The 27,219-nt window shown below is 38.8% G+C and overlaps 1 protein-coding gene across 4 annotated transcripts in view; it reads left to right on the forward strand.

The window, feature by feature from the left end:
• il1rapl1a (interleukin 1 receptor accessory protein-like 1a) overlaps positions 1–27,219 on the forward strand; it is a 206,813-nt gene that overhangs the window by 134,091 nt on the left and 45,503 nt on the right. For all 4 annotated transcript variants that reach the window (XM_081601649.1, XM_081601650.1, XM_081601658.1 and 1 more), the window contains exon 6: positions 8,815–8,889. In XM_081601649.1, coding sequence (XP_081457775.1) covers positions 8,815–8,889 — 75 coding nt within the window. The remainder of the gene's footprint in view (positions 1–8,814; positions 8,890–27,219) is intronic.

Below are 27,219 nucleotides of genomic sequence, written 5' to 3' on the forward strand. Positions count from 1 at the left end.
TGATATTAAATCCACCTCTTCACTTTTTGTGTTCTGTTTCTTCTTCTCCGTGCCTGACCAAAGTTACTGCCAAATGGTTTCTGTGATGTTGAAAACACGGAGGGAATTACAGAAATGTGACAGCAAGGAATGCCCAGACGTCGCACCGTAGAGCACTCTGGGATTGTGTTTGCCACCTGTCCACTTCTGTAAAGACAATTGCATGGACAGTGGTTTAAAACAAAGACACCGAGTTAAAAAAAACAAAAAAAACAAAGACTAGCAGATTTTATTCATTGCAAGAGAGGCTACAGTCCTTCATCTTGACTAAATTAGACTTTTGAGGGGTTAAATCTGTATGAAATTGACAAACGGTAAATTTGTGTGTGCCCCTTTTGCATCCTAACCACAGCAAACAGTCTTACGACAGGCATCCATCCTGCAGCATGCCATCACCTGCAGTCAGAGCAGAGAAGACCTGCTCAACTCACCACATTGCAAATAAATCACATGTGCAAAGTGCCGCTACCACATTCCCACTCCTGACTTGCCACCATGTGGGGCCATGCGTCTGAGAAAGACGCTTTTATACCCAAACTGAGCTGCGGTGTAAAGCTGTATTGTTGTAAACAAAGGAAGAATTCAACTTCAGTAGCCACCGTTCGACATAAGGAGGAATTACAAAGTCTGTGATGGTGAATTAATGCGCTGAGGCAGTTTTTGGGAAACTTTGGCTGAAGTAAACAAATTTGCACTGAACCATAAAAATAGAACCACAAATAACTTATTTAGATAGATTATCAACACAGACAAAATGACAAAAAACATTGATTTGGGGTCTAGTTGCACTTAAAATATGCAAAGAAAAACATGAATGGAATCTGAAGACTGACTCACAATAAGCTCTACCATTATTTAGACATATTTCAAGTTCAAATTCTGCCCTAGTTCTATGTTCGATTTACTCTCATGTAACCCTTTATGGACATTATCCTGTCTTGCTAGTTATTTCTCTCCCACCTTTAGTCGTATTTTACATATATAGGTTCACAGTCTTTCTCCATAACATTGTGATATGTTCTTTCTTTTGAATTCACTCTCACAAGTCTGGCAGCAAAGAATTCCCTCTTGAATTCAGAAAAGTGGACCGTTTATATTGGATATTATTGTAGTATAAACACTCTGCAATCAAAGCTCCTGAAAACAATTTAAAGTCTCATTCATTTTACTCTTGGTCTTTGCTTAAAAGGTAAATTACTTGGCGTAAAGCATGTGTTAACTGTACCACATCTGAGTGCTGCATATTGTACGTCACGCACACCACAGCAGTATGGACCAAAAGAAAAGATGATTGAAGTCTTTGGCATGTGTGCTGTGTAGTAGCTTTGTATTTGGCTGTGCGGGCGAATGAGATCAGAAAAACGGCAACTGCAGTTGTAACATCAGTTGTATGCACACTAACTATTTAATGTTTGGGTTTTTTTCTCACTTTTGAAAGTCTAGATTTCAGTTCATTATTGCCACTTGAAAAGAGAAAAAACAATGTTTGTATCTTTTCATCTAATTCGAATCAGAGTTTCGACATAGTCTTATGTGCTAATATGCAAGTGAGTTTGTAATGTTTTCATTTATCTGCTCAGCTATGACACACAAGGGAGTCCATTAAATTCTGCAGAGATTTCCCATGAATCTTTATTTTTCTCTGTTTTCCTTCCCTGTTTACTCTTAACTCTTTTGCAGATGAAAGATACTTTGTGCTCATTTCTTTTTAAAGACAATGTTCACATTTTGATGTGCGTTTATTGAACTGCTTAGACTGAATACAAGGTGTTGCATCATTATTCATAAAATGTAATTATTTTTGAAGGTTGAAAAGCTGACTGAATGAGGTTGCCTTTTGAACTACTTTTAGGTTATAAGATTTTTCTTATGTATTAAGTGACATTGAAAACATTTATATCATTAGCCATTTACTGACTGTACAAGCCAAGTAATTTCATGTTTTAAGATTTCTTTTTCTTTTTTTTTTTCTTTTTTTCTTTATTTAAGTATGGACAGGGCGTAAGCCTGCAGACAGGAGAGTTACCAGAGATATTGCACTTGTCTATCATTTTAACATTCTACATGTCTGGCTGTGTCAAGTTACAGATCTCCAGGAACTTCTTGTGAGCGTCTCTGCTCAGTCCAGACGTTTCTCAATGCACTCGAGGTGTGAAATAATTAATATCACGTTCAAACGGTGACCCCAACATACATCAAAAAAGGGATTGAAATGATGAACAGAAGAAGAAAAAAGCGACTGTCCACCCTTTTCATGGCTATAGCATAAAATGTACAGTCATATTCCATGATTTGGAATATTATTAAAATACCATCATCCCTATCTCTACTCCTGATGTGCTCCATCTGCCTCTGTTGTGTCCTTTACCCGCCTTGCCTGCTGCTGGTGGTGGTCAGAGGACCCGGTGGCGCTGATTGTGTGGCTGCACAAAAAGGAGCTTTTCTTTTCACATTTTATATGACGATCCTTGTTTCCTCCCCAACTCCAGGGCTTAGAGTCTCCAATTGAGTTTTACATGCAGAATTTAGATACATGACTCAACCAAAGAACCTGTGGTGCACAAACACACACACACACACACACACGCACACACACACACACACACACACACACACACACACACACACGCACACGCATACACACGCTCACACTCGCATGCAGAGAAGACAGCAGTAACAGTAACGCTGTAATCAATCCTACATTTTCCCAGCCTTCCTGTCTTTGTCACTTCTCATTGGTCTTTTATCTTCTGGCTTTTCTGTCACTTTCATCCATCAACAGATATATTTTTAATTGCTCTCTCTGTCGTAGTTATTAGGTAATGAATTCTTGAATGTAGCTTCTAGTCGTTTGTTAGCGTAGCCTCGAAATGAGCAGTGAGCTGACGGGGAGACATTTAATTTTCTTTTTTATTCGTGTTTCACAAAAGTGTGTATTATTAAAGTCCCACAGCTGGAACTCCACTTTGAGCAGCTTGATTATTGACATATTTCATCTTTAGACAATCTGAGCGCGGTAATAAAACCTAAAATGACCATTTGGTTCAAAAGTGGGTAGTTTCTCTCTCTTTTTGTGACAATAGATATGTTTTTTGTGTTTGTTTTTTTCTGATATTGATGCAAAAACTTGTCAAAGCTGTTCTGGGGGAGTGAATTTCACTCTCTTTTTATATGTTGAAATGTTTTGGCTCTTCCATGGCTTTTTGAGAGAGCAACAGAGCTGAACAGTGATGCTGTGTGATATGGTTAAGAATGAATATAAGTGCTGTTATTATCTTCCCCACAGATGACACCAACAAATTCACTGCTCAGCTGCTTTCATGCGGGAAATAGTTTGGTCTGCAACGAAATTCTCTATGCAATAAGGTGACTTTATAAGAAAATCATACAGGGAGGTTATTGCGCCATCAGGTTTGAAATGAAACTGGCTGAAAGGTGAGTATAAAACAAAGGAAGGTCACTCTTAATATATGGAGATCTCCTTCAGTATAGTACAGGAGTCTATCAGCCATAGAGGAGAAGTCGTCTTTAGGGACATACAAGGACTTTATATTTGCTCACGTCTCCTTTCCCCTATTTTTTCTTTCTTTATTTCTCAAGCTTAACTCCCTTTCGTGGTTAAAAATACATTTTTTAAAAATCTGTAGTGAGTCTAAATGCTTTATGCGTGTGTTGATGTGTCTGCTAGAGTAGTTCATTCATCCGATTTGTTCTCACTTTCACCTTTATAACCAATTTTCTAACATCTTTAATGCAAATCCCAGACAGCAGCCCCGCAAATGAGAACAGTGACAGAAAAACCCCAGTGATCCAAGTATCTTAGCTCTATCCTTAATTCATTAATTTGCTGTTTGCCTAGTCGGTCACCCGGAATAATCCATCTGGAAAGTCCACTGAGCTTTGCCACCAAGCAGAATTGGGATTCTGGATGACTGATCACAAAGCTTACGCCCACACAGTCCCACGCTCTGTTCATATGTCCGACATGTAGTCCAGTTCGCACACATCCAAACATACAGAGCACAAGCTAGCTGCTCTTTAGTCTCACTTAAAACCTACTTAAATGCAATGAAATCACTGGATTTTACTTTTTTTTTTTTTTAGCACAAACATAAGCCCTTAACGTCTGTTGAATTATTATCATACCTTAATTTAAGAGAAAATCTTTGAGAGGCATAATATCAGTTTGAAAATGGGCCTCCTTTAAACAGATAATGTATCAAATCAGACTGTATTCATTACATGGTTTTCAATTGAAAACAACAAATGGAAAACAATACAATTTATCAAATAAGAAAATAAACATTTGTGATTGAAATATATATAAAATGCTTCAGTTGAATTTAACTGGACAACATAAGGTCCTGTTGTACTTTATTGCAAGATATGCTGAGTGCAATTAAAATGTATGTTCAGGCGACACTGTCTGTCAGATTATGACAGATTATCAGATAGAGCTTTGTTGTTTTTTTTGTTGTTTTTTTTTTACTCTTCGCCACATCAAACTGGAGCAGACCTCAAATTTCTGCTACAAGGAAATCCCACTCCCTGAGAAACACATTTTGTCACAAACAGGCAAAATGAAATTAAGATTTAAAAAATTATTTTGATAACTTGTTCTAAATGATATCCGAAAGGCTGTGGCAGAATATGTCATCGTCAAATAATTACAATAAGGCTATAAACAGGTCAGCTGCTTTAGAGAAATAAATTACAGTTGAAATACTTTTAATTCAAACTATTTCTTTAACTGGTCATTCACAAGTTTCTTAAGTGCTTAGATGCAGAATTTGGAAATTGGCTGAGACCTTTTAGTAACTGGAGCATAAAAGCAGTTTATTTAAAATATGTGTAACTGGGCCTGTATTCTGGTCACATATGGATAGTTTAATATGAATGGAATTGTTCAAATGCGTGACAGTGGTTGAAGTAAAATACCTACACCATGCTGCAGTGAAGAAAACTACCAGGTTAATGTGGTAAAACTACCTCTAAAACTGTCCCAGCTTTTATAGGTTATATATATATATATATATATATATATATATATAGGGGCTTTTATATGAAATGAATCAATCAAATCATAAATCAAATTATACTTGGTAAATGTACTTGTATGACATGTTTTTACTTTTTACAAGTGAAAAATAGCAAAATAGTATAAACAGGAGATACATTTTTGTCTAGCTGGAGTTAGAAAAAAAAACTGTTAAGGGAAAAAAATATGATTATGTATGTTCTCTGGTTTACACAGAAAAATAACAGGGCATGAAAGCTCTGGCTCGGTGACTCTAGTTTGTCTGTTTTTAGCTCTTGTGTTACTCAAAAGGTTGTGCTTTGAAGGGTTGAATACACTGTATTTTATTATGAAGCGGAATAGTTTATTTTTTGTATCAGCTCTTGAAATGTATTCTGCTTTTTCAGCACAGAGAATACAGCATCTCTCTGCCCTTAGGCTACTAAAAAACTGTGTTTTACAGTGATGTTTAAAGTGATCTAAAAGCTTAAAATGTGCCTAGATATCCCAAATGAGCCAATCAGATCCCTCAAAAGATGCAAATCCAGGACGCCATCAGAATTGTGAAGCTTAAATAATTCCCACATTTCACCCACAGAACTGTCAGATAAGATGGGATTTTCTGTAGCATTAAATTGGAATGCAAAAACATTTTCTGAGTAGCAGAAACTTTTCCAAAAGCTTGTGCTGATTTAATGCTTTATTTTTACTTAAATTTACTTGTTAAAAATGCTAGATCGTGTTCATGGTTAAGTTCTACCTTACAAACATAACACACAATCATAAAATCCAGTATAAATACAAGACGCATGAGGTTACCATTATTTTCTTGTGAGGCACTAAACCATTTTATTACACTTTCCCAGGTATATTTGCATATTTAATTGCATTTATAGTCAATGGGTGCTTATCAATGTAAGCAGAGTCTTTTTGTCTAGAGCAGATTCGAGTCCGTCACTTTTTAAATGGTGGTCCCTCCCAACCAGGATAATTGATGTATCCTTCATAAAAGAGTGATAATTGAGATGATGAGACTTTCTAAAGTAACCACAGTATGTCAAAAGTAGGGCAAGGGAATGTGGGTTATGCTCTTGCAGCTTGTTAATTTGATCTTTAGAAGAATTTCAACTTTTTCCTATCGTCCATCTCTTTACCACGTCTGCTTCCCCTCTTGTGTTGCATACACAGATTGCCCTCATTTGTTTGCCTGGTTCATAATTAGCTATAGGATCACCCATTGTGTAATTATGTATAGCAGTTTGATATGTAATTAAAATTGCCTCCGTATCTAGTGTAATTTGTGCTGATTACCTATTAACGGTGCAAACAGTCGTGACTAAACACCCGTGACCGCCCCTCTCACAGATATCACTGAGCTTCAGTCACTATTTACATACCAGCAGTTGTGACATCTTATCGATCTGATATTATGAAACTGAAAAGGTTTTCGGGCTGCACAGTGGCGCAGTTGGTAGAGCTGCTGCCTTGCAGCAAGAAGGTTCTGGGTTCGATTCCCGGCCCCGGTCTTTCTGCATGGAGTTTGCATGTTCTTCCTGTGCATGCATGGGTTTTCTCTGGGTACTCTGGTTTCCTCCCATAGTCCAAAAACATGACTGTCAGGTTAATTGGCCTCTCCAAATTGTCCCTAGGTGTGAGTGTGTGTGCATGGTTGTGTGTCCTGTGTGTCTCTGTGTTGCCCTGCGACAGACTGGCGACCTGTCCAGGGTGACCCTGCCTCTCGCCCGGAACGTTAGCTGGAGATAGGCACCAGCAATCCTCACGACCCCACTGATGGACAAGGGTGTACAGAAAATGGATGGATGAAAAGGTTTTCAGAAAATCATCTCTGGTTGCAGTGAATTATGTTTTAGGGAAGTGCTAAGACAAGAGCTTTCCTATTCATAAAGATTTAACATATTTGGAATAGTTTGTTTTGCAGAAATGCAGAAAATAAAATGGATTTTTTTTTTTTTTAAGTTGCTACATTTGTTATTAAAAATGCTTGATCAAATTTAAATGGCTTTTTGGGAGTTTTAGGCTAATATGCTGGTCGTTGGTGCCCACACTTCAAAAATTTGAAACTTGCCTGTGTGCCACTGGTCCACACTGTGGCCCTATGTTGAAATACCATTGCTTATAAGAAATAAGAACATCATCATACAGTTTGTCTTGCTTCCAGATGTGCTCAGTTACTTCACCAGCTAGAGATCAGACTGATTGAATTGAATTTAAGGTGCAGCTTGGGCAAGATACTTTACCCAAGGGAGCTTAAGTGTAACATAAACAAAGACCTGTATCAGTTCTTCAGCTATAATTATCATCTAACTTCCAAAAACTACGCGGAAGGTCTCAAAAAAAAACAAAAAAACTCTGATTTTCAGCATTAAAGCTATATTCAATCATTCGCTCATTGTAGCTTCTGATGATGTATTTAAAAACATGATGTTATTACCTAACACATATTAATTAATTTAGTTCTATTAGTGATGTAAAGAGTGTGTCTTGTGTTTGGTGAACAATGGGAAGTATTAATTGTAGTATAACAGGAAATGGAGTTAATACTCCTCCAGAATGCTGAGGAAAAGTTTAGCATTCCTCAATTAATTTACTACACTCTATTTACTATGACTATTGTGCACACACACAAAACATGATTATTATGATAATAATTACGATTCATGATTTCAAACTCAAGGTTTTAAAACATCCAGCACTGCGTCCTGAAGTGAATGTATAAACACTACATGAACGTGAAAGTGTCCCTGACTTGTAAACACTGAATCTTGGTGTTGCAGACATGGTAATTAGCTATCAAATGGGAAATGGTGTAACTCGGTTCCAAACCTGTGACTTACTGTTTTTGTGGTTTTAAGTGACAAATTGTGTACCTGCATGAATAAAGCTGCTCTCTGCACGATATTGTAGTCATTAAACATGTATCAGTTTGTGCAATTTTGCAATTGCAAAGGACTTGAATCCAGTATTTGGTGTTACATTTTAAGTGCCACTTTGTTTGCCAATTGCATATTTATTGAGTTGTATGGACTCACTGCCCTTGATAATAATGATGCTGAGAATAAATGTTGTTTCTTCCATAACTACTCAAAGTTCTACAAAAGCACTTCAAGATGTTCTACAGTAACTGTGATGCTTACAGTTGAAATAGATTTCAGTGACTAAGATGTTAAAGTTAATGGTGAATATTCTAATCAATATTTGATTAGAATCAAAATATTGATTCTAATTGGCATCTGGATCACAATGTTCAGAAATATTCACAATATTAATCCTAATTGTGTTGTGTCAAATCATGGCCTCCCCTTTTCTTATTTATCTTCCTCTTTGTAAATACAAGACAATGTTTAAATCCTTTTAACCCTAAAGAGTGCCGCCACCTCTGTACAAACCATAAAACTGCAGCGTGCTCTGGCATTCCCCAGAGTAGAGACTTAAGCAGCAGGTCTGACATCCACCGTATGGATGATTAGCATCATTAGAGCATCAGCTGCTCCCTCTCTCCGAGGCACACTCTACGAGGGCTCTTCACGTACATAACACTTAGACAGAATAAATGCTGCCATGTTTTTAGTAAAGTGCTGATGCATTAATTACAAGTAGGTCAGGTGAATGAAACATTATACCTGCAGAAGCTTGAACTGTTGCAATAAAGATGCCCACGGCTATGTTTTGAAAGACAAACGTGTTTTTTTTATTTTTTACTTTTGGCCTCAGTTTGTATCTGTTTCCTTATTTTTCAGCTCCTATAACCGTCGACCCGCCAAAGATCCTGTTTCCGGCAGAAAATAAGACGACAAACATGGAGACACAACTCGGTAAGACCATCTTAGGATGTTTTATTTTTCTTCTTTCTTTCTTTTTTTTCCCTGCTGCTGTCACTATTGTTCACAAATTAAAGGAAATTGATGACTTTACAAATCGTCTTCCACGCATCTCTGGGCAATACATGCAGATCGGTGATGGCACTTATTTGTTGGGGAGAGGGTGAAAATGAAAAAGTGGTTTCTGTATATGCTAATTGTGGGTGCTACCATCCCTAGGGCTGTTTTGTCAACAATGAAGAGCCCATATGGTACCGAGGTTCCGTACTCGGGCTCGCCACATTGAGAGGCGGCCGCTTTCTGTCGCCGTTGTTTGTCTTTTTTGACGTGAGGTCACAATGGGACTACCATGTGGGCACGCATGCAAGAGCGAGTGTGTGCAAGTGGTTTGTTTGTTGTTTTTCTTTTTTCTTTTTTTTTTCCCTGTGACAGCATATTGCTTGATTTCTGGGCACAGTCCTCTGTCCACATGGCGCTTGCCACGCTGTGAATGGCTAATGTGTCTGTCACAGTGCAGCCAATCAGACAAGACTGAGAGGTCTGGAGAATTGGAGAGGGATCGGAAGAGTTTGTGATAGAAAGGGGGAGGTATGAAGACAAAACCCAAAGAAGGTCCAATAATTCACCGAGAGCCTGCCTTTTGTCTTCAATCTGATGCTGCTGGAATGCAGGTAGTTCATTTGAAATGCCTCCATGGTCGGCTGATCAAGGGTGAAAAATTGCTGCTGTTGATAAACTGACAGGTACAGCCTCACATGTCAGCCGACTCGCACCTATGCATGAACAGGTTGCACAATGCGGGCCCTTAAGCTATTTGTGTCATTTGTCTCTATCTTTACTCCACTGGGATTCAGGAAAGGTTTGGCTTTTCCCATGAAAATGTCTCACAATTGTTTAAATCCTCATTGTTTGCTTCGTGACTCTGTTTTTGTTTGCTTGTGTTGTTTTCGTTCCGCTCTGCATACGTGTGCAGTAAATGGCTGTGGGCTTTTGTGAAACTGGGGTATTTTTTGGGAATTATTTTTAATGAGAAAACAGAGCAGTAGTAGAGGTCAAAGTGAACTTGCATGTAGAAGCTTTTTTTGGTTACAGCAGGTCAAAGTTTCCACTAATAATTATGATTTTAACATTTAATTAAAAAACGTGTTTTATAAAGGTTTAGTTTGTTCAAAACTCAAAGGATTACCTTTCACGCTTTTCAGCATTTTGGAGCTTGTCCACAAGTTTTACCAAGGGTTCTAGACTTTTTGTTTGGTTTAACTTGATGAATATTAAGTCAAACCACAGCATGCCAACTCCCATGCAGTCCTGACTCTTTAGACCCATTTCATAGACGTAATGAGTTTCTTTAGCCATTTGTTTTGGGAAAACAAAACTAGCAGAATGCATAAAGACCCAGTGGACAAAAATATATTGTCAGATCACTGAGTTTCACTATAATTCATAAGTAACTTTTTGGAAAAATCCTCATGTTTTAAACAAATACAACTTCATAACTTGGATTGAAAAGGAAAAATCTAAAAAGTTTGATACCAAAAGACCTTTGGCAAAAGCTAAGTGAACAGAAATTGCTAAAAAAAAAAATCCCAGACAAAAAGTAACCTTCTCATTAGAGACAGCATAAAGAATTCCAACTGAAGTGTTTTACTTCTCACGTCAATTTTTTTTTTATATTCTTGTTAGGAAAAAAATAAAAGGTTAAAGCTAAGCAAACCTAAAAGATTCAATCTGTCACTGAACTAAAAAACATTTTTAACTATTAACCAAGTGGTTGTACATGCGTGTTTGATCTAAAACATTTTTGTTTTACTTTTTCTTTGCTTCTCTCAAGTTTTAGTGTTTTCATTTGGAAACAAACCAGTTTCTGGTTTGCGATGAAATATTATTCCTCTTTAAGCAAAGAACAGAGAGCAGAATAATAACCTTATTTGTCTGTGACTATATGAGTTGGTGATTACATCTCTTTATCTTAAGCATCTGTCCTTCTGAGATTTACATGTGACATTAATTTGTATTCTTAATCAGTAATTACTCCCTTACCACATTTAGCCATCAATATCTGACGTAATCTTTTTTTATCGAGTCCTCTGGACTGATATTAGAATAGGACTTTTTAAAGCAGAAAAAGTTGTAGGAGAAAGACTCGAGTATCCTTTGAAAAGAAGAGCTTTTAAACTCTTAAGCAATAGGCCTACTCAGTCAAACAGTGGGATTTTTAATATGGAAACATTTCACTGTTAGAAGGACGAATGGATTAAATTAAACACCGGTAATCTTTGGAAGCAAAAATCACTAGCTGTAGAAATAAAACCAGTCGGTTTCTACAACCAAATAATGATCCTAAATCATGTGGAAAGTCAGGAGTGAAGGAACGTTGACTGAACCCTAAATATCAGTAAAAAAAAATCCTTGGCTAGAGTTGAAAGGACGGCCGACTGCAAGATGACCAGAATCTCTTTAAGGCTGAAAGAGCCAAGACAAGAACTAGAAGATGAATCTAAGATTGAGCCAAGCTCCGCTGACCCTCAAATACAGGGAAACAGGATTTAGCTAGTTTAACACAAGAACCATCCAGCATGAAGCACACTATGAAGTGAACACTGCTTGAAACGCTGGTGTCACTATTCACGGCGAAGGGATCCATGAATAGTGAACATGAACTCAGAGGAAGCTCCCAGAAACTCCTTTTTTCCCCCTAAAATACCAAGGAAATGGCCTTGTGTGGAAATGGTTTATGGTCTGATGAAGACTGCGCTGTTTGACTATAATGACAATAAAAATGTTTGGACATGTTAAGGTTATATTTATGTGATCCTAAAAGAACAGCAGAACAGCTTCATCTGTTTATATGGTGTAAAAGGGATTGGCACACCCATCGACGTCAACAACAACAACAACAACAACAAAAAGATGAGCACGCAGAGCAGCCGAGACATGAGGGACAGTGGAAGAGAAAGTCTGTGATGTTGTGCAGTGAGCTCCCGCAGACTCCTCACAGAGGGTCCAAAGCACCAAGACAGAGGTAAATATTTTACAGTAGGGCTTCATTTTGTGTGCAGAAATGCACTCTGCCTCTAAACAGCAGCTTCTCATTTATTTAGCTGTTATTTATTTATTCTCTCTTTCTTAATATTTGTCGAGGCATGCCCTGAGCAGCTTTATGGAGCAAGGTGGCAGATTTATAGGAGCCGGAACGTGCATAGAAAGAAGCCGGTCCCTTATGGTTAGTGAAAAGTAGAGAGCGAGAGAGGGAGAAATGGTATCTAGCGTAGGCCGACTGATGGGCAATAAAATCAGGGCCATAAGCAGAGAGATAAATCTGCAACAGTGCCGGGAAACACAGACCCACTTTATCTCTTCTTCTCTTGCAAACAGTGCAGGTCTCAGACAGCCTCCATCTTGGCTTTACACAACGCGCACACATGCGTCGTCCGCGCACACAGGCAGATGTAAATCAAACACTTATGTTACATAAGCTCTCACAGAAGACTCTCAGCAGGGGTGTGCTGGATAAAAGCCCAGAGATGTTGGCGCAAAGATTTGACCACAAAAACAGGAGTGAAGTAGAAAAGAAAAAGCTGCACCACGAGGAGGGCGACGTTTGAGGGAATCGCTAAAGAGCTTTTTAGAAAAGAAAGAGACTGAAGCTGTGTTTGTCAGAGTTTGCTTTCCTTTAAGAGGGACTTTGTCAGATTTCCCCCTTTCCGTTCTGAAGCCTCGGCTCCTTGGATGTTTGTCTTGCCAAATTCCCGCAGTAAAAGATTTTCTCTGTTTTGCATAACAAGCCCCAATGCCACCAACAAGGTATTGTGTGTGTGCTCTGTGTGAGCGTTACAGGAATCATCGGCTATGTGCTGTTATCACAAATAGTTATTTTTTTCTCTCTCTTTTTTTGCAGGGCATCCTGACATTTTTTTTAATCTTGTTTCTACAGGAAACATGGTTGCCTTTGTGCGAGTTGGCTGAAATTTGACCAGAAAACCCCAGTTTTATCGTTTTCTAGATTTTATTTATTTTTTCTACTGCCCCCAAGTGACGGGCTGTCGAAATCTACCTCTGGGTGGAAGATTTGATGGAAGCCCTCAAAACACACACCCTTACACTAAGTGGAATGTTAGACACTCCAGCGACAAATTCAAAACAGAATCGCACGCAAATCGAGTCACTGGCTTGGTGTTGATTCCCTCGGGATGATTTGTCACGGACGCACCAGTGCGGCAAGCGTGCTTGAGGGATCCGGTTCGTGCTTACGCAGCACAACCACTCTGAGCATCTCGCCAGCTCTCCCTCTTAATCACCCGAGCTGATATTTGCACAGCCCTGCACTGGTCGGGGTGGATGGGTCACACTCACGCTCGGAGCACATTGCTCTCCTTTGGAATAATTGTAACTGATAGTGGATTTTACTGCCCCCCAAAGCCACCAGATGGGTGCACTCTTCTGGAAATGAATTAAAATCCATTATTTCAGCAAGCAGGACTAGACATGCACTGGGCAACAGTAGAAGGGCTATTTCTTTATGCCTCTAACCTGAACTGTGCAAAACTTTCTCACGTTTAAGTGAACACATAAACTCAGTGGAGCCTGATGTATGTATGTATGTATGTAGAAGGCTCACCTGTTTAGAAGGTATTTTATTCAGGATCAGACTATGGGCCTCTTCATCATCTTCCCCACCTGAGGAGACGTGTTATACACTGGAACTTTATTAATAAGTTGCAAGACAAAAGTTGTGATCAACAAACTGGTGACGGTTATAAAGCTACCAGACCCATGCAAAACCATTAATACCCCTTGAATATTTCCGTGTTTTCCACTATGATAAACAGTCCATTTTACTGCAATGTAATACTAGAGAGTCAGACCAACACTGTTATGTAGTATATAATTGTGGTTGATGGAAAATAAAGATGATTTATGGAAATGCTTTGATTTAAAACCTCTTTATTTTTGCTTGGGGCTTATATGACATATGTTTAATGCTCAAAATTGTTTTATACCATAACCTTCTTGTGGGACTGTTTTTATTATTGAAGTCAGCTATTTTGATTTAGCCACTGCATAAACTGTCTGATCTGAGTCCGGCACGAATATCTGTAATATAGATAATTGTCTCAGCTTGTGTGACAGACGCCCCTCTCTGGGCCCATTTATTTTCCTCCTGTCCTGCTCAAGCAAACAATTGCAGGCTCCAAGGATCTGTAATGGTTTATATTACACCATCCGCCTGGAGGATTGCCTTCCAGTAGATCCGCATTAGCATAAAGAGGTATTACGCACACTGTTAAATTTATGTTGATCACTGTGATAAGCATTACACATTTCAATCTACTGATAGGGTCAACAGTTTAAGCCTTACCACAAACACACAGTGTTGGCTATTACGGTAAAATACAAGCTCGTTTATTGGTGCGGTACATTGTTGGAGCAAGCACGCAGAAAGCACCGGGTGTAATGTGAAGACTGCGGAAAAGTGGTTTAGATGACGCAACGACGTCGAAAGAAAAATGCGCTTAAGCGCACAGCATTGATGCTAATTATGCTTTTATTTTTTTCCCATCCAAAGTGTAACCTTATTTTTTGCTATAACCCTATGTGCAGAGACAGCCATGATTTCTGTCTACAGTGAATAGAGCACATGGTTGTTGCGTCAGTGTCTGCTCTTTGATTCTTAAGAGAAATGAGACGATGGATGTCTCTTCAGATTGAAAGCCAAAATTTAATTCCAAGTATTTTTCAGTCTTCTAAAGAAAAATCTAGCAACAAAACTGTAAACTGCTATACCTTTTGTTTATGCTGCTTTTTATTGTTCGTGATAATTGCAATCAATTCATTTCCACTTTGTCACACTTGTGACTCAAATCTACCAGACAAACCCGTCTGTGAAGCTGAAGTAGGCAAAACTATATCAGAAACGCATCATGTCTTAAGCTAAAAAAACATGGAATTGCAGTGAACATTCCCAGGAGAGTTTGGTCGACTAAAGTTACTCCGAGAATGCATCAATGACTCTTTCAGGAGGACACAAAACCAGGAAACACCTCTGAAACACTGCAGACCTCACTTTCCTCAAGTTTAGTGTTTATGATTGAACGCAGGGTAAAATGGCATCTAGGTTAGACCAAAATCCCTTCTGATTAAAAATTATTTTAAAAAATGCCTCTCTCGCATTTGCCAACAAAACATCTTTATGATCTCAAGATGTCTTGTAGGTCAAAGTGTTGACCTTCAAGACAAAAGTGCAAAGATTTGTGTTCTGTAAATCTTGCATTGCATCTCAGGAAAAACAAACATCACATCAACCATTAAAATGTGGAGATGGCAGCGATGGTCTGGGATGGTCTATATCCCGCAGCGTTTCCTGCTGTAGGATATAGATGGCGTGCTGTGGCTGGAAAAAAAACATCTCTATACAATTTCTCTATACCAGAAAAATCCTGAAGGAGAACGTCTTTTGCCTTCAAGCTGAAGCGCATTTGCAGCAGGACTGATCAGCCGTCACTGGGGCTGATTGCATGGGAGAAATATTGCTCTTGTTTCGACAGGGGCCATGACACTATGGCCTCTGCCCTTCTGCTTGATTTACATGTAAATCATGTTTATAATATCTGATTATAGTCTACTTCTGTCACACTGCGACCTCAATGTTGCCAAGCGGAACAACAACAATGCAGGGCTTTTAATAGCCAGACACTGTTTTCAGTTGATTATTCATCCAATTACTGAAAATATTCTGTATAATTGGTGCCTTTATCTGCAGGTATGCCACAGTTATTAACTATCTGTGCTATGCCTCTGTGCTCCTCCTTTATGCCTGGCCTTTTATCTGTTTGTTGTACTCCTTTTTTCCTCCTTTTGTCCCTACATCCGTTTTTATCCCTTGCCTCTCGTCTCTCTTGTGCATGTCACCTCCTGACCTCTGCATGTGCTCTTGGAGATTTGAGGATTCGACAGATCTATACAATAGCAAGGACAATCTCAAGCTCCGACACCTAGCTGTGACAACAGATACGCCACCTTTCCACGGGGAAGGATGAAAGCGAAATTGACTTTGCTCTAGAGAGTTACTAAAGGTCAACGCAGAGCCACTTCATTAAAAATTACTCTCTGTCTCCTCCTGTCTGTCTGTCAGTCAGTATCTGACACACACGCACACTTTTGCGGTTCCTTTCACTGCCTTTCACCTCTGTATGTGTCACATCTTTTTTGTCAGCTCAGAGATGAATCACAGGGTGAGTATATTTGTGAAGGTTTGAATTATATTCCCCACTGAATTTCTCTAAAGTTGAAAATCTAATTGTATAATGTCTGTTTCCAGAATAACGTACTTTAGTTTTTAAGTTTTAGCAATTTTGTAACAATTAATGGTAACATCGGTACTTGACTGTGCTATAAAATACACTATCTGGCTGGAAAGTACCAAAAATACACTGACGTTTGTGGTTGTAAAACTACAAAATCTGAAAAAAAGATTAAAGTTTCTAAATATATTTGGAAAACTTTGTAGCAACAGGACAATATTGGGAAAACGTTTTTAAATTGTTTTAAAGTACAGTGAATAAATGTATGTGCATTAATAAATGGAGAGAAAGGCCACAAGACAGGCTTATTGGCTGTATGCAAATTTTTTTTTTATGATGAATGACACGTTTATATCCTCGTACGGAGATAAAATTCGCACACAGAGAGCCTTTAAAGGTCACTCCACTGATACGTCACTGTGCTTCTGCAGTCGCACAGTAACCCAGCTTTAAGTAACCAATGGTGACCAGCATGGTAAGTAGTGTGTCAGCGAAACAAAGCTAAATGTTTAAGTCTGTGAGCGGTCGTCATTAATCACGGAGTCTGGGGCTGAGGGCAGGAGTCTGCAGAATGATGAATGAACTTGCAGCTGGTACACATGCCTAACAGGAGAAAAAAATAAAAGAGAGGGAAGGAGGCGAAGAGATGAGAGGAAATACAGCGGCAGAGATGGGAGCAGCGCCGCATAATGTAGCATGCTATAAAGAGCCAAACACAATGAGCTGCTGTTCGTCATGGAGAGTACTGGTGTAATGAAATTACTTGCAGTAAACAAAAGAGTAGAGGAAATAAGATATCTGGTGAGTGAAACTGTGTTGGGTTTAATACATTTTAGTTATCAGTATTATGTAAAGACCTAATCATTCATCAAAAATGGTCTAGAAAATGTTTATTTAAAAAAATATCTTAGTAAAAGTTCAAACTTTTTTGCAAAGCCCATTCAAAATAAAAGTTTACCAATGTACAGCACAAAGCATAAAATCTGTTGGCTTTATAAGCAGAATATAAAACACAGTAAAATAATTCAAATACATACAGATACGTTATTAAAAATGAATGATTTTGACAAGTTGGTGCAATTAAAACATACATATTCTGCCCAAATTGTCCTAAAACATGCTTCAGAGAAGCTTAGAAAGGTGAGCAGCTTGCACAGCTTTGACGAAAGCAAATTGTTCAACAGATTGAGTGCCAACAACGAAAAAGCTTTTTTCACCTCCATTTTTATGCCTGGGATGAAACAAAGTGCATCATGAGTTGATTTTGTGACCTCCCATATATGACTGGCAGATATGGGAGCAAGAATTTATGCAAATATGCAGGTCAAGTATTATCATTGATGCTCTTAATATTGTAAGCAAGACCTGAATCCAAAAATCATTGTGGAGTTATTTATAATAATATTCTGAACTGTAAAAAAAAATGTTTTTGAACACGAAGAGAACACAGATTTACTAGAGCTGACTTGTTTTTCTCCTCCTTTTTTTTGAACAATTTAACTAAATTTTGTTTATCCATATAGCGTATATTCACAACAAATGTAATTTCAAGACACAATACATAACTAGCAAAATCAAATTTGGGTGCAAAAATATACAATTGATTTATTACAATCACACTCATGATTATTCACTGACTCTTTAAAAAGTTTATTTTAAAAACAATTAGTGATATACTTTAAAACAATCTTGGTGTCTTCTGTTCTTTGGGGCTCAACCCCGATGTGGACATGACGTCCACCATTCGCCATCGACAGCGAATCTCGCTCTGTCTGTTCAGATGAAGCAGCCAAGAGTTTGGTGTACATGATGGAGAAATAAGAGCATTATAATCTGCGAAATGACTTGGACTGAAAAGTTTTCTATTCTGCCATGTATTATAATGTGTAGCTTTTAAGGTAAAAGCATTTCTCAGCTTGGCAAGAAAATCACTGCATACACAGAGCATAAGCTATTAGCTTCAAAACTTTAGAATCTTTGCTGAGTACATTTAAACCTTCAGCGTACATGCATCTTCCTGAAGATGAATTGCCTATTACCCCTTTAACGTGCAGCAGAACGGCCGAGTGACGTTTTTCCATTGTATGCAGAGGGTTATAAGGAGTTAATATGGGAAAATGCAAAAGTTTTATAACTGTGGTTCTGTTTTGTATTTCTTTGAAAAGTGGCACCATCAATGATTTCAGCGGTGTGTGTTTTTTTTTAAATACCTTAATAAACACTGCTGCAGGCACTCAAAAGACAAACCGAGCAAAGCGGCAATCCTATTCTTTTGTTATGGTGCTGATAGCGCGAGTTAATTTGCAACACTTGTCTCTAAATGGTCTTTTATAAAGAAAATATCTAAGATTCTGCAGAAGTGGAATAATGATTAAAGAATTTAAATATTGATAAAACAATTAAAATATTGTTGTTGAAAATGCGATTGGACCCAACAATGAAGTTACTTGATATCAATAGTTCAGTTTAAAAACTGAAGCTTACGTGCTATATGTTACTACACACAGCACAATCTTTAAGTGTTTATTTCTGCTTATTTTGAAATAATTGGTGTATTTTTGAAATAATTGGTGTATTCTTTTCAGATGCTTGAAATAGAAGTGATACTCTGCCTTGTGGTACAAACACCGCGAGACATAGAAAGGGCTTTAAAAATAAAGCATACACCAATCAGTTTATCATATTTTTTATACATATATTACAAAGGGCCAAGACCAGGAGCAGTTTTATGTTAAATCAACTTTTGAGCTTCACATTATTTTGTTACTCCTCCATCATCAACACAATTTAATGCATTAAATTATATAGTAAATTATATTTTAAGTCAACAAGTCATTGCTAGGATGGTTGTTTATTTTGTTGTATCAAAGAAAAGCAACAAAAAGTTGAGTGGCAGAAAACGGTGTGGTAAAAAAAGCTGCTCAAGAATAACTACTGCGTGCTGTATAAGTTTCTGAGAAACTGAATCTGGTTCAAAATGTGTGATGAATCGAAATGTAATCACTTTTTGAATGGACTAACTAATTTGAATTCACTTCTTGGTAATATTCCAACTTATTGAAATGCACAGCAGATCAGTCGAACTAGTCGCTTTTAATGTACACATGCAGTTTGTGTGTGTGTGTGCGTGTGTGTGTGTAGGTGTAGGTGTGCGTGTGTGTGTGTGCGTGTGTGTGTGCACAAACTTGCAGGTGATCATGTGCCACACTCTGTGGAAGTGCTGCTTAGCGGATGTGAGGCAATGCGAGCTGACACATCTGTCGCTTTTTGTTTCGACTCGGTGTGTCTGGTCCGTAACGAGGCCAACAGATCTGCTTCATGTCTGTCTGGTCTGAGCTCAACTTTATGCCTACTGTCAGTGTGTGTATGCAGTCAGTCAGTCATGTGGTTGTGCGTGTGTGTGTGTGTGTGCGGGTGTCTGCCCAGGTTTTAACTCAGCAGTTATGCAGCCAGCTCTTATGTTGTATCAGACGCTGATGAGAGTTTCTCCATGTTTGAGCCCATGTCTGTCTTTAAAGAGACAATTTAGTTGATGATAGCGTTTACCTCATCTGCCTCTGATGCTCAGGCTCTCTGACAGGTAATCAAAGAAAAGGAGCACCCTGCTCATCACTGTATCACTCTGTATTTGATGCAACAAAGGAAGACAGGAGGAGGAGGAGGAGGCTAATATAATGAGAAGTGTCTGGTTTTTAAAAAAAATCTAAAACATGCTCTTTGACACTCTTTTCCGTCACGGAATCCTCTATATCGTCAACATGGCAATGGCAAGATCTGAGCTAACTCAGAAAGATGCCAAATTTAAAAAGGTGCAGTGGCTATTTAGGTATTGACCCATTACGCATAAAGATATGAGTGTGCAATAAGAAAGAGAAGTGAGAAAGGATGAATAAGTGATAAAATAATGACAAGGACAGGCAGAGACTGGGGGTGTGTGAGCGGGGAACGGCTGGCACTGGAATGACATGCATGAACAGCAAAGTGAGCAGGGGAAAAGGCGGCTTTGCCATTCACTTTGAAGCTTGCTCCACTTCTGTCTCCCTTACATAACAGAAAAATGAAGAAAAACAAGTGCCAAAAAAAAAAAAACTAGGCAGGGTGGAGGGAGGAAAGGAAGAAGTTCTAAACTCTGGTAAGCGGGTGACTGTGGATGTACGATGGACTTAGCAGCCATAATTTATCAGACTCCCGCGATCAGCGAGGGTTGAGGCTGTTGGAAGAGTTACTGGTGCAGAAAAAGACGACAGAAGGGTTGAGAGGAGGAGGTCGGATAGAAAAAGATAAGACAGAGGAGGAGGGAACCCCAGAGAGCTATCTGCAGTCCTTCTTTCGCCTTTACTTTCCTCGTGTTACATAAGCAGATCTTTCCATCCTCGCTGACGAGACGAGACCAGCTGTTGCCCTTCAGTTATGTCAGTTCTTCATTAGCCAAAGAAGACTCCTGGCTCCAGGCCACGACTTCTCCCCACTGAGGAACGCCGGTGCACTTTAGCAAACACCTTTATCAACGCTGCTCTCTTACCGCTCCACTTTTGCTTCTTTTTTTTTTTTTTATGATGACGATCAGTCTTCATGCCACCATCGCCCACGGCAGTGAATGTTGCTATGGAGATCAGTAGATCCGCTCCGCGCGGCTGCCTCGGGGAGAGAGAGCGCGCGTGCGCCTCTCTCCGTGTCTGCGCGCACGGTTCATCTTTAATTGCCATCCGCAATCTGCATCCCGGGCGCAGTCTGTAATTCAAGAGGCCCAGCGTGGGGCAAATAGCTAGAGCTCATTTACAAGTGTGTTAATGGACTTTTTCTGTCTTTGTCTTACTAGTTTCCACGGTTCTCCGCTCCCCCCCACTACCTTCCTGTACTGGTCCTTTGCCTTTGCTGTACGCTTCTACAATCATGCACACGGGTCTAAATATGCTGCCGAGGAGCACAACAGATAAAGCATACATATGATTTGTGAACCATTTTTTTAAGTGTCACAGACAAAACAATCACTTTGATTCAAGTTTTATCAAGTAACCTAATGCCTTCACACTGCTCAAACTAGTCTGATGGGATGTTTTATTATCCTTACGTCCAGCTGAAATTGATTGTTGCTGTAATAAAGATTAAGTTGGGGTGAATTCCTCCAAAAGCAAAACTGTATGAACTTATTTGCAGTTTATTCATAAGAATAATGAAAGAAAGTCACAACTCGTTTTGCTATTTTGGCTAATCTTCCCAATTTCCTCTATCTTTGTCAGTGTCTTTTACTCCCACCCTCTTCCTTCCTACATTAACTACTCTCTTCAACCTCTACAATGTGTTATTAGTTTTAAACAATGGAGGAATGGGCATTTTAAGTACCAGCTTTACGTCCCTTAATACCTACCCTCTGTTGTAATAATTACCCCCCTTTGAAACAGAAGAAAAAAGCCCTTCTGGAATTACCATGCAATGAGGACGCAGCTGTGCCTGAGTGGGTTATGTGTGTGTGTGGGTGTATTTAATGTTACCTATATGTATGTAGTTAATCTGGTAATTTAGCAGTTGATGTTTTTGCTTCCTTTTTTCTTGATTTGAAGAGTAGCAGACAACGTATCCCAGTACTTATGAACCAAATACAAACTATTTACAGATCACTCCTCTCAGCCTCCCATGGAAATTGTACTCCAGGGTGTTGGGAACAGAACTAAGACCAATTATCGAACCTAAAATTAAGGAGACGAAGTGCTGCCGTCATCATGGCAATGGAGCAGAGGACCAGATTTCAGCCCTCACAGATTTCCTGACAGGTTTTTGGCAGCTTGATCCAGTCCACATCTGTTTAGTCAATCTACAGAAGGTTTATGATGGCATTCCCTGATGAACATTGTTTGGGGTATTGCAGGAGTACAAAGCACATACTGGTTTTATAGGCTATCTGATCTCCTTATATTGCCAAGTCAAGAGCTACATCTCTTGATGCAAAGTTGAACTTGTGCCGAATGCAAGATGAAGTCCTCCAGGGCCGCTAAGAACAACAAGATATCAGGTTGAGATGAGGAGGAGTTGAGATGAGGAGGACGTCGAGTTTGGGGGCCTCAAGGTCCGATCCTTTTTGGCAGTAAAATTGTTTTGCAGACAAAACAATGTGGTTTTGTCTGCAAAACCACATTGCAGACAATGTGGTTTTTTTGTCATGTTAAAACAATCAGTGTGAAGTGGAGAGGTTTGGAGGTGAATTATGAGAATCGGCTCTTCTGAAGGGCCCGGCACGGTCGGGCCGAAGTTAAACGGTCAACAACTTCAGGTCACGTGGTTACGGGACTTTTGTTACGCAAAAAGCCTTCAAGGTACACAAGACATGCTCATGAAATCAGGACCAATAACATGACAGCTTTAGATGTACATTGGTGTGTGAAAAGTTCACCAGGGGACTTCTTACAAAAACGGGTGGACTAAATGAGGCTGCGAACAAAATGACACAATTTTTGTCATGGAACTGCGACGATGAGAACTGATTTCGGCAGGTCGACCCAACCATCAGGGGTCCTTAAGGTTGAGGCCACTGTTCTCAACCACGAGAATGTAGATTTCCCTTTCTGGCTCAGAGTTCATCCTTTGCATCAAGCAGAAAAGTTCAAATATTGTCTTGTTCATGCGAGAGTTTACAAATGATACACTGCAAAGCGAGAAGCTCTGACAGAAGCCGAGGCAACGCGTCAATTTTATAGGAAGAGTATAGGGGGAAGAAATCATAAACACTGTGAGGCTGTCTCGATCTTTGCTCTACTGAAGGTTATTTCTCCAAGGAATAAGCTTCAGTGCGTTGGCTCAGACAAGTTCCCTCTGGGAAAGTTTATAAACATTAAAACAAAAATCACAACCTGATACAGGAACAAAGTCACAAGACACTAGACTGAAATAAAATTTGCCACAACACCAGGATGCCTCCCTGTTGCCTCCTTTTTGAGGTATTCTGGTCACATCCCACTAGGAGAAGACCCAGTGGAAAATATTTCTGATCTTCCAGGAAACACGATAAGAAACCCAGATAACAGATAACCTTGCTTAGTCTTGCACATAAAATCCTCAAAAACGAAGATGTTTTGGAAAAACTGCATTCTGGTCAACCACGTCCAGCTGTTTTACCTATTTTGTAAAAAGGAAAAATAATATTACTCTTAAAGAAGAAACTTATTGAAATGAAAAGTCTGAATAATATACCATTTTCGATATGCGGCTGTGCTGCTGCTGTAAAATATAGATTTATTTTATGGGTTGTTCTGCAGTTTTTACCTGGTGTGACATCAACAGACAAATAGGAGCCAAAGACATCTGTAAAATCTAACATCCATAAACAATAATAACCAGTGGTGGGAAGTAACGAAGTACAAGTACAATTTTCGTGTATCAGTACTTTACTTAAGTAGATTTAACAATGGATACTTTCTACTTTTACCCCACTACATTTTACAGTAAGTATCTGTACTTTCTACTTCACTACATTTCTACAAAACTGTCGCGTTACTCGTTACATCCAAGTCGCGTTGCGCTTTTTGTCCGTTAAAATGTGAAGTTCAGGGACTTAAGGTGGCGCCGTAAAATCCAAGCAATAAATGTGATTTACGTGTCTGTTGTCACCCATCGCCTCCACCTTTACTCGCACGCGGAGCTCCAGACATGCGCAGTGGTTTTCTGTGAGCAGGAGGAGATGTCTGTCTAATCGTCAGTAATATAATAGCGCTGCATAAATCGATATGGCGACATGTAAAATCAGCAGCGCTTCGTTTCACAGACGGTGGGGACTTTGTCCAACTTTTAGCTGTCACTTGGAAGGAAAGCTTAAAGAAAGGTAAGATCTGTGGACGTGATGCTAGCAAAGCTAGCTGTACTGACTGAGATACACATGTTGCATCTGTGATGAAAAAAAGTTGTCACTCATGCATTGTGTGGAGGTGTTGACTGAGGTGTCGCAAATATGGGACAACGCTGTGACCAAAGTCTGCATTTATATGACATTCAGGAACAATCCAATTCTTCTGGATGGATCTTTACTGATAAAATTTATTTCAGCTCTAAGTATCTAGGTGTTTTATGGGAATGTGGATCTTTCAGATCAATTTGAGAAGCAATTTTGATAGGTAAAACTTTTTTTTGTGTGTGTCACGTAGCACGGGGTGCTGGTCTTGGTCTTGGGTTAGGTGGTCTTGACTACAACTCTGCTACATGGCTCCTTGGTTGCATATCCTCCCCCACCCACCTTCTTTCCATCCCCTTTCTGTTGGATTTCTTTCAAAATAAATGCCACTTGTGGCAAAAAAAAGTGAAGTTCATGTTATGTTAGGACAGGTGATAATGTTTCCATCCCTGAAATTATGATGCATAGAATCACATATCTAAGTCTAAACTATGTTACAGAGTAAACACAATAAAACATGCTTTATCTGTGACATTGTTCATTAAAATGCCACATTTATAATGTATTCAAATTAAATATTATCGGTTCACTTAATGATATTGTATTAGGGATTAGGTAATGCATTCAGCAAGTACTTTTACTTTTAATGCTTAAGTATTTTTAAAAGCCACTATTTTTTTACTTTTACTTAAGTACAAATGTTAATGTGGTAGTTTTACTTTTACTTGAGTACATTTTTTTCTGTGTATTTGTACTTTTACTTAAGTAATTTTTTTGAGTATTTTCTCCACCACTGATAATAACACACCAGTTAAGCAAATCCTGCATCAGATAACCACAAATAAATATTTTACACCATACTTTGACTTATTATTTCTGTGGTTATTTCTGTTGCAGTCATAATTTCTACGTCTAAAAAAATTGCAAAAGTGTTCATCTATCTTAAATATTTAATTCATGAAAAATATTATTTCCTCAGATCCTGATTAGATTCTTGGTGTCTTCTTGCATGTAAAAAGAAATCTAGAAAGTAATCCTTGATAACTATCATTTTTAAGCATGTTTGCTCTGATTCAGGAGGCACGAGTGATTTTCAAAATAAGTGTTAAAGCACAGCATCTGATATTCAGTGGCACCGATTTGAAACTGATGTGTTTGCAGCCCTTTGCCAAAGCATGTACTGTATGTTTTAGAAGCACAAACTAAGATAAATTCAGGCAGTTTGGAGCTCACTTTAAAGTACATTTATTTATCATTTTATAACTTACTCATTAACTTTTGATTCTCGCTGTGTTTGTGTTAAACCGAGGAGGAGCAGCCCTTTCTATGTCTCGCGGTGTTTGTACCACAAGGCAGAGTATCACTCTTCTATTTCAAGCATCTGCTTAATTTTAGGTAATGCTGACGTACGTTATACCTTTCAAGCACAAAGCTCAACTTTGCTGAGTTGCAACTGTACGCATTTCCTGCCTGGCTTCTCGTTTAATTCCGATTTCCACCCAGTGGCTTTTCTAATCGCATGCATTCCCCTATTAGAGATAACGTGACCTTTTATGTGTTGGCAGTTTCCTGCATGACCTTTAAGAGTGGCGCTGACTGAGAACAGATGTGGTTTGAGTGGAGTTTAATATGTTGCTGAAGTGGTCCCCGTCACCGACTCAGACGGAGCGGGCCGTTACAACATTTTGTCCTGAGCTGGAAAATGAGAAGATTAGTCACCTTTACGCACACGCAAGTGTAGTCAAGCACCTCTGACTTCATCCGTCGTCCCGTTCACCGGAACAGGCCGACCAGATCGCGTCGTGTTTCACAAATAATCTGTCACTTTCGCTCGTTCTTAGTATTCATCCTCATCACTTTCCTTTTCCATCGTCAGCTTTGGTCTCCTCCGGGTTTTTTCTCACTGCTTCCACCAGTTTTTTTTTTTCACTCTTCCTTTAGAGAGTCAACTTTTCTAAGTAAATCTGTCAAGTCAATTTTAAATTTTTATTTTTTTTTTCGCTCCACTGAAATTGAAGAGTTGCAAGCTTTCTTTCAGTGCAGGCAAACAGACTTGATTTCTTCTTTTATGTTTTATTTTGAAGGGGAAAATGTATTTTAGTTTTCTTAATGCACTTTAATCACTGAGAAAATGATACCTGGGCAGAGTTGAAGCAGTTATTCCTTTACATTTTATAATAAAAAAAAAATCAGGCTACATTTTGAAGCTTATTTCTGTTTGGTAAATGACAAAATAAAAAGAGAGCAAATATTTCTTAAAATTGACCTTCATTTCTTTAATAACTATATAATGTTGGTACATGTCTTGTTTCACTTTGAATCATAAGCTAAATTGAATTTAGTTTATTTATATGGCACCTATTCGTCATCTCAAGGCTCTTTAAAAGAACCAAAGATTACTCTATACCTTTGTGTGACGGAGAGATATGGGGTTAAACACTGAAAAACAGGGCCAAGTGCATCATCCATAGAAGAAGTACATTTATTTGTCAGCAGCTTTATATCAGCTGATGCCTCTAGACCAGCTGTAGCTTCAGGGAAGTGTAAAATAATGAAGAGAACATGATGTTAAAATTCAAAATAACAGCAGACCATGCAAAATCGGAGAGAAGAAAAACAATGTAGCAAAGCAAGAAGCAGTCAGTTTGTCCTCCAGCAGCCTAATCTTACAACAGTATAATTACAAAGACAGGTCAGGATAACCTGAGCTGCTCTTAACTATAATAATTAAGAAAAGGGAAATTCTTGAGCATTAAGAGTAGACAGAGTGTCGGCTCAGTTCACTTCCTTTATTGTTGGGAAATTTGTTTTGCAGTCGGGCATTTCAAACATGCAAAACGACATGAAAATACATAGACGATGTTAAACAGACAAAGCATGTATGTCTACCTCACGGACTTAAATGCTGAACAAGTTCCTACAGGAGAGGCTGTCTGATAACTAAGACAGCTGCCTCCTTTTGATGACTTTGATGACACTCGTACCAGCCGCAGCCACTATCTTTGTTCTGGGGCTGATTCTGGGCAAACTTTGCACTAAAACACTTCAATCTCTGAGACACAGAACTCGTTCTTGAACAATCTGATGGCTGGGCATCCCCATTGTCTTTTTACTGTCTGAACAGATGAAATGGCCTCCTCCAGG

The sequence above is a fragment of the Poecilia reticulata genome, chromosome 2 (assembly GCF_904066995.2).
Source record: "Poecilia reticulata chromosome 2, P_reticulata-male-v2, whole genome shotgun sequence".
Classification (NCBI taxonomy): domain Eukaryota; kingdom Metazoa; phylum Chordata; class Actinopteri; order Cyprinodontiformes; family Poeciliidae; genus Poecilia; species Poecilia reticulata.